Source organism: Crinia signifera, chromosome 8 (genome assembly GCF_055691185.1).
Source record: "Crinia signifera chromosome 8, ASM5569118v1, whole genome shotgun sequence".
In the NCBI taxonomy this organism is placed as follows: Eukaryota; Metazoa; Chordata; class Amphibia; order Anura; family Myobatrachidae; genus Crinia; species Crinia signifera.
Genome location: NC_139224.1, coordinates 35,707,077 through 35,723,977, shown reverse-complemented (window position 1 = coordinate 35,723,977; position 16,901 = coordinate 35,707,077). Strand labels below are relative to the sequence as shown.

The 16,901-nt window shown below is 40.7% G+C and overlaps 2 protein-coding genes across 11 annotated transcripts in view; one reads left to right on the top strand and one right to left on the bottom strand.

Annotated features, from left to right (window-relative positions):
* The window catches only part of CENPP (centromere protein P), a 245,147-nt gene that overhangs the window by 58,948 nt on the left and 169,298 nt on the right, over positions 1 to 16,901 (bottom strand). The window lies entirely within an intron of this gene.
* The window catches only part of ECM2 (extracellular matrix protein 2), a 29,189-nt gene that overhangs the window by 5,497 nt on the left and 6,791 nt on the right, over positions 1 to 16,901 (top strand). For 2 of the 3 annotated variants that reach the window (XM_083156131.1, XM_083156133.1), the window contains exons 2-8: positions 1,812 to 2,138; positions 4,843 to 5,031; positions 7,760 to 8,506; positions 9,364 to 9,479; positions 10,402 to 10,537; positions 12,547 to 12,704; positions 16,325 to 16,464. In XM_083156131.1, coding sequence (XP_083012257.1) covers positions 1,850 to 2,138; positions 4,843 to 5,031; positions 7,760 to 8,506; positions 9,364 to 9,479; positions 10,402 to 10,537; positions 12,547 to 12,704; positions 16,325 to 16,464 — 1,775 coding nt within the window. In that variant the 5' untranslated portion in view covers positions 1,812 to 1,849. The remainder of the gene's footprint in view (positions 1 to 1,811; positions 2,139 to 4,842; positions 5,032 to 7,759; positions 8,507 to 9,363; positions 9,480 to 10,401; positions 10,538 to 12,546; positions 12,705 to 16,324; positions 16,465 to 16,901) is intronic. The other variant, XM_083156132.1, reaches the window with a different exon arrangement.

Sequence of the window (16,901 nt, the reverse complement as noted above, 5' to 3'; positions counted from 1 at the left end):
ATATGCTTACAAATGCAAGTTTCAGAGATTTCTGCATTTCTATTATTATGTACAGTAAGTTTTTTTGCAGGTGGTATACAGGTGGATTTTCTTAAATTTAATTTTCTAGGTCAGCTATTTTCACACTTTTTTTAAAAAAAATGCGGCACAACAAGATTTTATAATTGCCAAAGCACACCATTAGACCCCACAGGGTAAAACACATTGACCCTACAGGAAAAAAAACACAATGGTTCCCACAGGTAACAAAAATAAAATATATTGGCCTTGAACTGAAAACAACATAACATTGGTCCCCAAATTAAAACTCCCCCAATAAATTACATTGTTCCCCAAGAAAACACATTGATCCCCAAATGATCACAGTACAGTCTGTGCCAGGCTCATCTGCTTTCAGAACAGGAGAGAGACCTTTTGATAAGGTCAATTGTTTTCGAGTGTGTAGTGCCACATAGAGTAGAGTTACAAGTCACTGCCTAGCTGCCATTATGTTCTCCTAGGGAGCAAGTGGGGAAAGTATAACAGCAGGAAACCTGAGCAGCTCCTCAGCTAGCTCCATGTGACTCCTCGCTAGATCCGATTTACAGTATGTCCTATCCAGTCTCTAGGCAGATTCTTAAGCAACGCGCCCTTAAACCAGGACTGACACCATCAATATGAGAGAGGGAGCAACAGACAGATATAGACCCACTGACATAAGAAAAAGGTGGTCTCATATGCCCAGAATACAGAGACAGGACTGGAGCAAGAAGAGACCAGTTACTAACAGTTGAACTGGTGGTGGTGGGGGATGCAGTTAAAATCCCGGCGGTCGGGATCCCGGCGTTCAGAATCCCGACGCCGGAATCCCGACCGCCGAAATGCCGACACATTCTCCCTCCAGGGGTGTCCACGACACCCCTGGAGGGAGAATAAATTAGTGTGCCGAGCGTAGCGAGGCACCGGGCCCGCTGCGTGGCTAACCACGTCCCCCCCTTGTCGGCATTTCGGCTGTCGGGATTCCGGCGTCGGGATTCTGAACGCCGGGATCCCGACCGCCGGGATTCAATACTGAATCCGGTGGTGGATGTAAACATCTCTAGCTCTCGTGGTACACTTGAAAACCATGTTCTAGATTAATCCCCAATAAACTGGTTTGAGCAACTCCCATTCTGCATACATTTGCTGTAAGTTCACTTTCTGTCCATTTTGTGTGAGGAGATATAAACAAACTAATAATATTTTCTGAAAATGTAGTATTCAGAAAATAAAAAAATGTATAACTTGCTTCTGTATGAACAAATACATTTCTGCTATTTGGTTTTTGAATGTGACAGTGCAAAAACTACCAAAATACACTCCGCAAAGGGGTAATAAATCCCTCAATAGTGAAGTTAAGAGTTCAAAGCACATTAGTGCAGAACTACCTACATGTCAGAGGCGTAACTCTGGGAGGCAATGGAGTCATCTGCTGCCGGGCTCCTGCTCCCAAGGGGGCACCTCTCCTCTCCTGCCAGTTTGAATCAGTTCATTGAAAACCATCCATATCGCTTCTGTGGCTGACTCCCCTTCATAACATCATTATTGCAAGTGTCACAACCTGTATTCCTGTATTAGAACCCATGACCTGTCTTACCTGAGACAGACACCTTACTGATTGAGCTATATGGGGGGCACCAATATTTATCTTGCCTCCGGGCAAACTTACACCACTGCTACATGTCATCTATTCCCCTTACTGAATTTAAATGGCTTTGTGTCACATTGGCCAAAGTATATGTGTTACAAATTTCTATGAGCATGTTCTCACTTTTGTGCACCTTTATTCCTAGGAAGACATAATTAGCTTTGCTGGCAAGGCAACGAGAAGATGAGGACTTGCTCTTTAATATGCATATTTCTGCTGATTGCCTTGTACACTGGCTGGGCTCAAGATGAAAATTCCTTCCCTCCAGAATCTCAAAGGAGGAGAAACCTGAACAGACGCAGAAGAGTGTCTTCAAAGAGTCCATCTAGAAGGCAACGACTGGTCCAACCTTCACCCATCCCAGTTCCTGCTGCACATGTCCCTTTATACGATGGGGATGATACCATAGTGCATATATTACAAGCGGTACTAGGAGCCAGCGAGCAAGCACCCAGCTACAATATTTTGCCAGGTAGTGTATGATATGTGATGTGAGCTCTTCATCTTTTGTGTCAACTTATACAGTATTTCTATGTCACAGCTTCTTCTCAACTGTATTGCTCTACGTAACTTGCTCAAATTAGAGGTAGAATTTTTGTGTGTGCAATGTGATATTACTAGTTCATAATACATTGTGGGCTACCTACAGTATACTATAAACAGGAAATATGCATTCTGAGCTGTTTCCAAGTGTGCCCCCAGATCTAGAGATGCCCAAACCAGTTTACAGCCACCACCAGTCCAACTGTTATTTACTGGTCTCTTCTTTTCATGTAAAGGGCCAATGTATTTTAATTTTGTTACCGGTGGGGACCAGTGTGATTGTTTTTTATATGGGGGCCAATCGTTTTTTTTTTTTTTCCTGTGGGGGCCAATGTGTTTTGTCCTGTGGGGATCTCATGGTGTGCCTTGGCAATTTAAAAATCTTATTTAGTGTGCCGCAAGGTAAAAAGGTTGAAAATCACTGTTCTAACTTATCCTCATTGATGTACTGCTTCACATTACTATACAGTGGATGAAAAATAGCATACTGTATACTAAACAGGGAAATTAAAAGTAAAAAACATAAATACAGACTTGAAAACATGAACACATCTAGAGGAAAAAGACAGAGGTGACACAAGGCAACCAAGCATGCCTCAGAGTTGACTTTTGAATGGTACAAAGGTTGCACCAGTGTAAGTGGCATAGGCGTGTGTAGGAAAAATGTTTTATTTAAGAGATGGATTATAAAGATTTCAGACTTGGCCGGAATGTAATGCTGCCCGAGTTTGGTGGCAGTGCGGGATGGCAGCCAAACTCGGACATTTTTTAAAAGGGGCAATCACTTACAAGGCATGGTTTTGCCTTGTGATTACCTCTTTAATAAAAGTCTGAATTCGACGGCATCCCGCACTGCCACCGAAATCAGGCAGCATTACATGCTGCCCCAGGAGTGAAATTGTTCCGATACAGAAGACAATCCAATCCCTAGGTGGTGGAAGGTGGTTATAAATATATATATACACACACACACACACACATATACATATATGGTAACCCATATTTTCTTACTATGGTCAATTTAGGATTTCCTTAAATCTAAACCGTGGTTTCCAACTATATACTGCAAGACCATTGCCAAACATTCCCAGTGTTTCATGTATTTTCCTGAAACTAAAGTAACTCTAATTAACAAAGCCACATGATGGTTGGAAGACCGCAATAAAGTGTAGAATGATGATTCAGAAAAAACCTTAAAGAATAGTGGCTGGCAAATTATAGCATGGTATTTTAGATGACGGGTTGAGAAGCTTGTGGTTGAGAGCTTTAGTGGCAAAACTGGCCACTAGCTTTCACGTGGCTAATTAATAAATGATCAGTTATGCTGTTACACACGAGGCTCATTGACCACACATCTCCTCAAGCTTTTCAAATGACCTATTACCTCATGGATATAGAGATAACTGCCAACACATAATTGAACAGCTGGGTTCATCAGTGGACTATTATTATTTAAAAAAAATTACAACTACTCACTCCAACAGGCATTCCCTCGGTCCTAAAGGCATACCAAGACCAGAACACACCAGAACTATGGCCAAAAGCCAAGATGGTCGTGTCAAATATCCTTCTGCTTTGGCCATGCAAGATTGGCTGTATACGCTACATGATGTATTGAATGATGATACGACACCTTGTTCCATCCTTCATTATACTGAATGGCCGGTCATGCAATATCATGGCTGACCAAACAATGTAGTTGATTTGTCATTATGAAACTGCAAATTGTCCCGATAGCGCTATAAAGTGTACCCAGCCTAAGGGCCCAGGTTTTATTTATATCAATACTTGAGCACAGGTGACTTAATTAGTACCTTAGTTATTTTGATTTAACCATCTATGCTGAAGCCTGGATATTACTAAAACCTGCATTGCTCCCGTGCCTTGCGGACTGAGGTTGGCAATGCCTGCTCTACAAAAAGAAAAGACAACAGGATCTGGTGACAATTACATGGATTTCAAATATACAGTATACCAATAGGAATAAGTGCTTAGATATTTCTGACAAAACAACAAAATCATTATTTCTTTAGAAGAAAGAAGGTCAGTTACTTGTGAAATGGAAATATTAAGGATACTACATTTAATCTATGACAAAATATTGAAAAAAATCGATAATTCTGCACGCCAAACTACTACATTACAATAGTATTAGGTAAAACGGGATGATGTCAGCATCCCGGCACTTGGCATTCTGACAGTCAGAGGACCGGCAGCGGAATGCCAATGTGTAGAATTCCAACACCGTGGTTGTAAGTGTTCTCCACTTGGCCCCTACCCCTTCCTGAAGCCTAACTCCTCTTATGCAGCCAAACATTAACCACCCCACCCCTTCCCAATGCAAACTAACCTCCTCTAAACCAGCTAAACCAAATCCTCACCACCCGCGGACTGGTCCTAACTAGCCCCAGCATATTATGTTTGGGATGCTGGCAGTCAGTAATGTTTTGCCTTCATTATGACCAGTGTCAGGATTCCGGCGTTGGTATTCTGACTGCCGGCATTCAGAACGCAACCAGATAGAAGTTACTTTTGTCTACACAGTGTAGCTTGATAACTAAACACTTGTTGGAATAACATCTTATTACAGTGGGAATTATGAATGATATGTCCTTGTTTCCTTTATCTTCTAGTAAAGAAAGGTCACTGCACGGTAAATGGCATGGTAATGTATGACAAGGCAGTGTGGTCTCCCAAGCCTTGTATTACCTGCATGTGTTCTAACGGAAAACAGATTTGTGATGAGACAGTCTGCCCTCCTCTGTCGTGTCCCATGACGGTGACTCATGATGGTGAATGTTGTCCAGTATGCAACGATATTGGTATGGAATCATTTACTTGATCTAACACCACCCTCTTTTTACAAGACAACCAGTATAGTAAGGGTGTAAATCTAACATCATCTTATGACTACTGTACTTTGATACTCTCTTAAACTGACGTGTGGCAACACTGAAAATTTCCCGGTGCAGAGGGCCACACTAGCGGTGATTGTAAGAGACAATGTTTGAAAATTAAGAGTAAATAGTCCAAAACTGAGTGTGGGTATTCCATGCATGTAAAAATTGTTAAACATTGGTTGGACAATGGGGATCTCAATACATTTACCTGTTCTCAGAAAAATAATATCAATTTAGGGTGGTGTGTTTTTATATATCAATGCTTTTGAAACAGCAGTGCTTGGTGGGCCGAAAATCGCTCAGTGCAAACACGCTGAGCGATTTTCACCCTTCTGAGCGATTGTCCCAGGGGTGGATGACATTCCATAGCAGGACAGTATGGAAAGCCATCCATCTCATCGCTCATCTGCTGGTAATGCCAGCAGATGACCGACGGCTGCCTGCGATGATGCAGGAGCGCACATCACAACTCACCGCTCATCGCTGACCCAAACACACTGGGTGGCTTTCAGCTCAAACGACAAAACTGAGCTTCTTTCTGCACAAAACCACCCCCAACAGATTCGCTCATATGCTTGCAATTTGCATAATACACGTAGCCAAGTGTAATAAAATGATTTTACTAGTAACATGTTTATTCAATCTTTTAAAGTCAATGATGTGGCCATAGAGAACATATGGCATTGGTCCTTGTAGATGATGACCAATACAAATATCCATTTCCGACAAGTTTAGGTCGAATTGACATCCGTCCTATTCAATATCGGGTCCTTTTTTCTGACATTCGTAAAGTCGGCAGATTGGGAACGAAGATTCGATAATCCAGCGGCTCCGTTTCGACAATGTATAGTCGTCTTTACAACAATTTGGATTGGCAAAAACGGCTGCGGATTCGACAATGCAGATTCGACTTTAAACAAAGTTGAATCTGCATGAGGGGAGTCCTGGCCGAAAATGGGACATTGAATACAAGGGTGGGGAGCAGTTGGTCACCAGCAAGTTGTTAGACAGTCATTAGGTCGACATGCATTTAGGTCGACATGTGTCTAGGTTGACATGCAGGAAGGTCGACATGAGTCTAGGGGTAAGGTTGACAGGGTCATTAGGTCGACATGGATAAGGTTGACAGTGAATACGTCGAAATGTTTTTTTTTTTAGTATTATTAATTTTTTTACCCTTATTTCGAGAGTCAACATAAACACTAAAACGTACCACAGCGTCCACTCGCATGGCTCGCCATGCTTTGGGCACGATGCCTCGCTGCACTCGGTTCTAATCTCCCTCGCTGCACACTATTCTATTCTCCCACCACGCCCTAGCGGATGGTAGGGCATGAAATACCGCCTGTTGGCACACGTCGTGTCGACATGGTCACCGAAAGGTATCGAAGCGCTTGCCATGCTTCGGGCACGGTGCCTCACTATGCTCGGCACACTATTTTATTCTGTCACCACGCCCTAGTGGATGGTAGGGCATGAAATACCACCTGTCGGCTCAAAAAAACAGTAAAAATAACATGTCGACCTAATGACCCATGTCGACCGAATGACCCTGTCAACAAAACCAATGTCGACCTAAAGACCCTGCCAACATAACCCATGTTGACCTAAAGTCTTGTCGACCTAAACTCATGTCGACCTAGTGGTGTCAACCTACTTGGTGGTGACCCAATGACCATATCCCAAATATAAAACACTGAATACCCCCTAAATGGATACTTGATGCTTTCTCAAAATTTCTACATTTGATCCTCATTAACACGTTTATATCATTTTCATGGTATTTATGGTATTTAAATAAAATTTGGAAATATTTAGCGCCTACTTTGTTTAAAAAAGTTTTTTTTCTAATAATAAAATGGACACACACATACACACAAACCCAACATAATACCACAAGATAGGAAAGGGCTTTAATACCGCTTTCACACTGCCAAAACGTTTAAAAAAACTGTATTTTTTTAACGGTATTTAAAACGGGTCTGAGCCTTCACATTGCAGTAGATTACTGGTTTAGTACCATTCACATCAGTCAACCCCGTTTAATCCCCTGAACACGTTTCAAGGCAGAATGCAGGGGACAGCCTATCACAGGTCTGTAATCTGTTGTTTTGACTAAATACCGTTTCAGAGCCATTCTCACTGCATAAAAAACGGCTCTGAAACGTGTAGGATCAACTCTGGCGCTTTCCCACTGCAGCCTTAAACGTTTTGAAATGGGAAAAGAACGGCAATATACCGTTTAACAAGTGTGGTGTGAAAGGGGTATAAGTGAAACAAGCCAGTCTGATGAAACATAACTGGTGTTTTAATAAACGTTATTTCCTACAAGCTATGATAGTATATATTTATCTTTTGCAGTCATAAATAATAGTAAAAATGGCCACAGTATATAAGGTATAAATTGAAAGTATATGACAAACGCCTTGAAATTTTACAAATGTATATGTTAATTTTCTCTTATCCGAGCAAGACTGAAGTAATTTGAGAATACATGTAATTGGTTTTGATCTTACTCCAAGCTAGCAGATTTGGTTTTAAATTAAATGGAGTTTGTGGAAACATCGTTAAACAATACTAATATGACTTATATTATTACTATATTCTTCCCTCTTCTCCTGTCTTCATTTGGTCACTTTCCCATTCCAAGTGCTTAACAGTGTTTTAGTGGACAACACAATTCAATTTTCTGGTGATTCTCCAGAACCAAATAATTCCAATGATGTGGTTCGCATCAAGTCTCCACTTACCCAAGAAGACATGGATGAGCTTCTTAGAAAGGAATTAGAGGAGAATAGCAAAGAAAAAGAAAGGAAAAAGGCAGAAAAGCAGAAGAAAATAAAGAAAAAAGTGCTGAAACACGGTCAGGAACAGAAGAAAAGAAAACTGAAGATGGCAGCTGAAGAGGAAGAGCGGATTCAGGAAGAAAGAAGAAGGGCAAATGAAGAAGAGGAGCTGAGGATGGAGCAAGAAGAACAACGCAAGAAAGAAGAAATGAAGAAGAAAGAAGAAGAAATAAAGAAGAAGGAAGAGGAAAGGAAAAAAAAAGAAGAGGAAGACAGGGAAAAGGAGGTAGAACGGCTAATAAGGGAACGGAAACAAAAAGAAAGGCAAGAGCTAGGCCTAGAAGATGAAGATGATGATGATGATGATGAAGAAGATGATGGAGAAGATGATGATGAAGAAGATGATGACGATGAGAACAATATCATAAGAGGTGATGTCTTCAGAGTACCGAGGAGACGAAGACCAGGTTCCCGCCGTCCTACAGATGTCCATCATCCTCCACTACCCCCTGGTTGCTTCATATCAGAGATAACAGTTAGTTGTTCCAATGCTAAACTAACAGGCATCCCACCAATTTCTGACTCTGATGTAAAGAGCCTGGATCTCCTAGGTAAGCAGTAAAAGTGCTGTTATATTACTGGTAGTGGGAGGGTCAATGAGTAAAGAGGGTGTTTACTCTGGTCAATGGGAGTGATTACATATAGGCAAAAGTAGGGTTATTTGAGAAATCAGGGATCAATGGGTCTGGTATACCAGGTAGACAATTAAAAGACCATGTCTATGTTGACCCCAAAAGGGCAAAAGGCACAAGATCGATGCAAGCAAAAGGTCAACATGGAAATGGTCAACACAAAAAAAGGTTGACATAAGTTTGTTTAATTTTTTGGTAGGTGCATAGTAAAGTATGAAAAAAGTACAAAATTAACTCATGTCAAACTTTCATGTGTCATCCATTGCCATGTCAACCGAATGGTGTCAACCTATTTACTGTAGACCTATCTTCTAGAAACCAGGATCAATATAGCAGGGGAATTTCTGTGGCATTCTGTTTACATTTATTAGTAAATATTAATGCAAGACCTCAAGTGGTATATAAATGGGGAATGCAGGGTCCAACAGGATACACAGATACAAGGCCACAGAATATGAGGTATATGTTTTCTACACCATAAACACAAAATTATTTATAGCACAAGAAATATAAAAATTACTAATAATGTCCGTTTTTCAAGTTTTCCTTGTATTAAATATGGTACAGGGATTTATTAAGCTAAATGCCACCTGGAAGATCCTTTTATGACTTTAATAGCTTAGTTAGCTTATGATTTACCTGGGGATTATGATAAAATATTGCTCTCCAATGTGCTGTACACATATACCGTAGGATGTTCTATAATAGATTGGCAAAGCAGAAGATCATACATTCATCATAGTAAGAAATAAAACATGTATTTTATTATATTTTAGGAAATTTTATTACATCCATTCCAAAAGAAGCATTTAATGGAATGCCTAATCTAGAAAGGATTGATTTGAGCAAGAACAAACTTATGTCTACAGGTATAGATCCACTTGCATTTAAGGTAAGTCCCATGGGAATATAACTAATGACATGAATTTTAACCATTATAAAATAATCTATCTATCTATAGTGTTCACTCTAGGATGGATACCGGGCAGGGCGCCAGGGGGCGGACTGGGCCACAGCTGGGGCGTCATCAAAGGGGCGTGCCCGGGCCGCCGGCGTCATCAAAGGGGCGTGCCCGGGCCACCGGCGTCATCAAAGGGGCGTGCCCGGGCCGCCGGCGTCATCAAAGGGGGTGGGACCGGCCCCTCCGAAGCCACTATGCTGCCGGGGAAGTGCCGGGCATCGCCATCTACGGCGACGCTGGGCTTCCCCGTGAGGCTGTTTTAGCGGGGTGCTGCGAGAGGGGCAGGTCGCATTTTGCCCTTTAAAAATCGGACAGGGCGCAGCGCCCCGCTAAAACAGCCTACCGGGAACACTATATATATCTATCTATATATATATTTGCCTGTATTTTGCCACATGAGGGCTGATATTTCAAGTGGCCGATCAGTATACTTACCTGAATTGGTCACCCAATTGTTTCAACTATTTAATCAAGATTCAATCAAAATGTGCAAAGATAGAGAACACAATGGCGACATGTGTAACAAGCAACTGTCAGAGTTTCCCCACAAATGCAAGAAGTAAAGTATAAATGTGTCGCTATTACTAAAGAAATGCCTAATTTTTTTTTTTGTGGCAGCACAAATCCAAAAATAATCTGTACTCTTTCAGCTCCAAAAGACATAGTCATGATTTGTAGGCGGAATAACAGTTACATTTAATAAAAGTCCGACCATGAAAAATGGAGCTGTCACATGTATTTCCTGCAGAACCAACATGTTAAACACATTAGTCTCTACAGTACTCCTGTAATTGTATCTCTGAATGCAAGTGACATGTTAAACCAAAGATTGTTATTCTGTTTCGCTTCAAAGCCACTGAAGAATTTGAAACGTCTGTACTTGGATGGAAATCTTCTTGACCAGATCCCTCCTGCATTGCCATCTACATTAGAGGAACTTAAGTTGAGTGAAAATAGACTTGGAAGCCTTAATGAAGATAGTCTAACAGGTACTATCATTAGATAAGTAGCGGGGTGCTGATCAAAGATGATGAAAGGGGAAAATTTTAGATATCGTGTCGTTACAGCTACATTATGTCGAAAATGAAGAACAACAAAGGGTTGCAGCCAGCAAATAGTGTTGTTGTCGCCCTTGGTAACTCCTCCATGTAACGAATATCACAGTACAACTAGCATCATCATCATACCTTTTCAACTGTTAATGGCTAATACTTTGAATATTTCTTTATAGGCTTAAAAGGTTGTAAAATATTTTGTTTACTTTTTAAAATATTTGTAACCTATTTGTTGGCAACGTATTTATTAGTGGAACTGTATGGAGACCCTTCCATTCACATATCTACAGAGCTAGGCTTGTCAAAACACTGAGTGAACCCCGAACACTTTCCACCTATATTACAGGGGTTTCACTCAACGGACCCAGATATTTTCATTTCTTTTTTGGGGACATTGTATTGATAATGGTTTCTTTATCACCACTCATACATTACAAACAAAGTCATCCTCTTCATTGGAGAAAGGTGATAATTGATAAATAGGCCCCTAAGTACTTACAACCACCATGTCATTTTTAAGGAAAGGTAGTTCGGAAAATTGTTTACTGGTCAAGAACTCTTGTTAAAATAGTCCTTCTGCTAATGCAATAAAAGTCTGTGTACTCTTTAGGGGGAAACAATATAATTGAAAATGTAGAGCATTGTATTAACCCTTTGAGTGGCAACATTACTTTGAGAGATGCTAAGAATACTCGCTAAAAATGCCAGGGTCGAAAACGAGGAATATGAATCACTTTAGTTATTGCCGGCAAATGATCTTAAGTCAATGAAACGAAGTTTTGTTAAACATTGCGCAAAAAAAGAACAGTTGCTGTGAGCGACGCTTGCCTTTTTAGCTGATATTTTGCACATCTCTCACAGCAAAGGGTTAAACAAACGAACAGTGGACAGCAGTGATGGTGGTCATCTCAAGCCCTTCTCATATCTCTCCTCTGAAAACAACCCCAAATTGCTTCACACATCAGTGGCAGATGACAGATACCATCAAGGTTACCAGGAGTCAGAACACACAAACTGATTGCAGAATGTTCCCCTATAATTGGGATATTCAATCTTGCATTGACCAGTATTCACTCGCGTCTGTTTTCCCCGTGACTCACCTGTGGTGAGTCAACTTTGTTTAAAGTCGAATCTGCATTGTCGAAAACAGCCCCATGATTCTAGAATCCAGGCCGTTTTTCGCCGAACCACCTACTTTCCGACTGTAGGAATCTATTCTGACAGTCGAAATAACGGACCCAGCATTGAATAGGTTGAATGTTCTATCAGAAATAACATCCCTGATTAAATAATTCCCCCTAAGTGAGCATGCCATGAATAAACTAAAACACTTTGGAAGTACACAAATGCTAAGGAGGACTGATTTAAAGCTAGCCATACACTTATGCGATTTTGCCCAATTACACCCGATTGTGACACATCAGCCCAAGCAATCAGGTGAAACATGGCAAATTGCATGTGTTTTAGATCTGATGCACAGTACCGTGTGCATCGGATCAGAGCACCTAGACCGAAGGTGCTGCACAATAGATATATTAGATCTGGCAGGATTTGGCATCACTTGCTGGGATCCCATGCGATATATCCCATGCAAAAGGACTGCATGCGATATAACTCCTGCAGTCCTGCCGCATGGGAAGCAGCCGGGAGTTTCAAGGGGGTCGGCTGCAACGTCTCCCCTCGGAGAAGTCATAGTAATGTATGGCCAGATTTAGTAAACACTTACCCAATATGAATATGCTGAATGATAGAACATCAAATCAATATTACTCAGTCAGAGCAAAAGTTCTACTGTATGTAGGGTAACATAAAATGGACACCATTGTGCTATTAATGAAGGTATCACTTTCACTGTAAGGCCATGCTAACCATTATCCAGTTACATTATGTCCAAGAAACTGAAATGGCTGCCAATAATACAATACATGTCTCCTATGTTTTAGGTCTGAAGAACCTGGTAACTTTGGAAATGGAAGGCAATCAGCTAAGTGAGGCCAATGTCAGCCCCCTGGCATTAAAAGCACTGCAGCATTTGAGCTATCTGCGTCTGGGAAGAAACAAATTCCGGACCATACCACAAGGACTGCCAGCATCTATTGAGGTGAACAGCTCTCCATGTACTCTCTGTCTATAAATACAAAACAGTATCGTTTACAGCCTTTTCCTCTATGCCAAAGTCTCATATTTTATTTCTTTACTCCTGCATAATGAAATGGTCTCCCATGGGAATTCTTTTTTTTTGTTAAATAAACATACAAAACATTATTTTTGTTTATGCATAATGTATCTGATGGATAGGATTGTAGATCTTTAATGGATACTTAAGCATGCAGAGTTCTCGAATATGATATGGTAGGAGAGTAGGAAAGAAATCAGACTTCACTGCCACAAACACCTTAACTTAAATGTTGTCCCAATAATTGTAGTCTTAAAAATGGTGCCTTTCTGTTTATAGGGAGGTCCAGGTGGGAGGTGTAAGGGGGTGTTGTGCAGCAAACCAATTTATTGTGGCCTTACCTCTACAACATAATGTTATGACCTGCTGCATTAGGTCTTGGGGGTGGACCATGATGATACAATTCAACGCAAACTGCTTCACCACTGACATCTTTACTGTAGAAATGGTCAGCATCCAGTAGAGGTGCCTACTTTTATGGGAACCAGGTAGCAGGGGATAACTCCCCCAAATCCAGAGTTCATGATATTCCAACCAACAGGCAAGTATGATTTTGGATGGTGAGCTGGAGGCACACACATTTAGTCTGATTTACTGAACGTGACTGTTTAAACTGATGGATTTACTAAAAGGCAAGACTGATGGGGTCATACACATCACCATCCCCATTTCCCTTTATTATAACATAGAATCTGACAGATTTATGAAGCGTTGGTTTCGGGAGCTGCTGAAAAACCTCAGGTACTGTATAACCCCCATACAATATAAAGCGGCTGTGATTGTAAAGACAGCTAAAAAAAACATGCTATCTGGCTAAACAGAAGCTGAGGATGCCAATACTTCAATGCCGTTCTAATTATGTATTGGTGAAGAGAGAAAATTACAATAATAATACTCTTATGGTGGCATTATTTTTCTATGAATAGATACAGGTGCAAAAATGATATTTAATTTGAATAAGAGAGTAATATGTATCAATTTGACTAAAGTAGCAAAATTAATTGTAATTTTTTAAACTTATTTTTATTTATTTAATTATTTTTAATAATAATTTAAGAACAATGGATTATTTTATTTTATATTAAATATTATATTAAATATTGATTTTATTTTATTCATTTATATAAATGTTGCCAACTTTGTAAATCAAAATTTGCACAACACCAATTAACAAAAGGATTAATATTGCCCCTTTAATATTGTATAATTAATATTGCACCATTGAAACTGCAAATATGCAAATCCAGTGGTTTGGGAAACCTCCGGAAATGGGTGAGTAGAAAATATCATCAAATTTTTAGCCTTTTAGTAAATCTATCACTGTGTTCCTTGGATAAAGCCCCATGTCACATTAAATATGTATCTTGCCTATTTGTGTTTTATTTTTTACTAAATGCCTTTACTGCACATTTGAGACATGTGTGTTTAACTTTTTACTCTTCTGGTTCAAATAGTTGGTTCTTAACAGTAAACAATGTGTATTACATGTATATTACATACTTAATTACAATTAACGTAATTATGCTTTGCATTTACACAGCTGCCACTTCTATGCATAGGGTGCAAACAAACTTTTATATGACACACACACACACACACACACACACACACATATGTATGTTATATATAAAACAGGACACAGATGGGAAAAAATATTGAACACAGTTGTAATATAGGAAAAAAAGGGAGGCAGGCAACCCCTCACTGAGAGGAAGGAAATTACCAAAATCTCACTCGTTAGAGAGGATATCAGACAAATCACATATCAAAAGCATAGTTAGTTTCATAGATATATTGTTAGCAGGAGAGAAGCAAGAAATCAATTGTATAGTATGTATATATGTATACACACATGTATACACACACATAGATATATATATATATAGATATCATCTATATACAGTATATACAGTATGTCTAGTGTCCATGTGTCTCAGAAACACTGCCATCTGTTGGCAGAGAGTGAAACTACATAGAAGATAGCAGACTAGCTGTCAAAGCTTTTACTTCAAGCGGGTTTACTAGTGTATATATAAACTGCTCAAAAAAATAAAGGGAACACTTAAACAACACAATGCAACACAATCACACTTCTGTGAAATCACACTGTCCACTTAGGAAGCAACACTGATTGACAATCAATTTTGCATGCTGTTGTGCAAATGGAATAGACAACAGGTGGAAATTAAATGCAATTAGCAAGACACTCCCAATAAAGGAGTTGTTCTGCAGGTGGTGACCATAGACCACTTCTCCACTCCTATGCTTTATGGCTGATGTTTTGGTCACTTTTGAAAGCTGGTGGTGCTTTCACTCTAGTGGTAGCATGAGACACAGTCTACAACCTACACAAGTGGCTCAGGTAGTGCAGCTCATCCAGGATGCCACATCAATGCGAGCTGTGGCAAGAAGGTTTGCTGTGTCTGTCAGCGTAGTGTCCAGAGCACGGAGGCGCTAACAGGAGACAGGCCAGTACATCTGGAGACGTGGAGGAGGCTGTAGGAGGGCACCAACCCAGCAGCAGGACCGCTACCTCCACCTTTGTGCAAGGAGGAACAGGAGGAGCACTGCCAGAGCCCTGCAAAATGACCTCCTGCAGGCCACAAATGTGCATGAGGGTTGTATGAGGGCCAGACGTCCACAGGTGGGGGTTATGCTTACAACCCAACACCGTGCAGGACGTTTGAGATTTGCCAGAGATTGGCAAATTCGCCACTGGCGCCCTGTGCTCTTCACAGATGAAAGCAGGTTCACACTAAGCACATGACAGACTTGACAGAGTCTGCAATACCCTTCAGCATGACCGTTTGGCAGTGGGTCAGTAATGGTGTGGGATGGCATTTCTTTGGGGGGCCGCATAGCCCTCCATGTGCTCGCCAGAGGTAGCCTGACTGTCATTAGGTACCGAGATGAGATCCTCAGACCCCTTGAGAAACCATATGCTGGTGCGGTTGGCCCTGGGATCATCCTAATGCAAGGCAATGCTAGACCTCATGTGGCTGGAGTGTGTCAGCAGTTCTTGCAAGACGAAGGCATTGATGCTATGGACTGGCCAACCCTTCCCCAGACCTTAAACCAATTGAGCACATCTGGGACATCATGTCTTGCTCCATCCACCAACGCCACGTTGCACCACAGACTGTCCAGGAGTTGGCGGATGCTTTAGTCCATGTCTGGCAGGAGATTCCTCAGGAGACCATCCGCCACGTCATCAGGAGTATGCCAGGCATTGTAGGGAGGTCAAACAGGCACGTGGAGGCCACACCGAGTACTGAGCCTCATTTTGACTTGTTTTAAGGACATTACATCAAAGTTGGATCAGCCTGTAGTGTGTTTTTCCACTTTAATTTTGAGTGGGACTCCAAATCCAGACCTCCATTTAATAAGAATATCTAATTCACTCAGATCTAGAATGTGTTATGTTAGTGTTCCCTTTATTTTTTTGAGCAGTGTGTATATATATATATATGTGTGTGTGTGTGTATTTATTTATGTTTTCAATCACTGAGTCTGAAATATTTTTATCTCATTTTTGTTTATTTAAGGAGCTCTACCTTGAAAACAATGAGATTGAGGAGATTTCAGAAACCTCCTTTAACCATACAACTAATCTGAATACTATAGTGTTACGCTATAACAATTTGGAGGAGACGAGAATAGCTCCATTAACCTGGATTCTACATGAGTAAGTAAATCAACGAATATTTCCTGCATGCCTCATGTCACTACAATGTATGGTGTCCAATGTATGGCTTTCTCATTCAAGGATGTTTTCTACAATGCAGAACATGTTTGTCCAGTGGTGTAGCAATAGCACTTGCAGTGGCAGTGGTTTGGAGGAGTTGGGGGTCTTCAGGGGCTATTTGTCATGTTACAGTAGTACCATATTTAATTTGACATGTCATAGTAGTACCCTAGTTAATTTGACAAGTCACAATAGTAACCCTAGCTAATTTGTGATGTTACAGTAGTACCCTAGTTAATTTGACAAGTCTCCGTACTACCCTAGTTAACTTGACATGTCACAGTATTACCCTATTTAACTTGACATGTCACAGTAGTACCCTAGTTAATTTATCAAGTCACAGTAGTACCCTGGTTGTCACAGTAGTACCCTAGTTC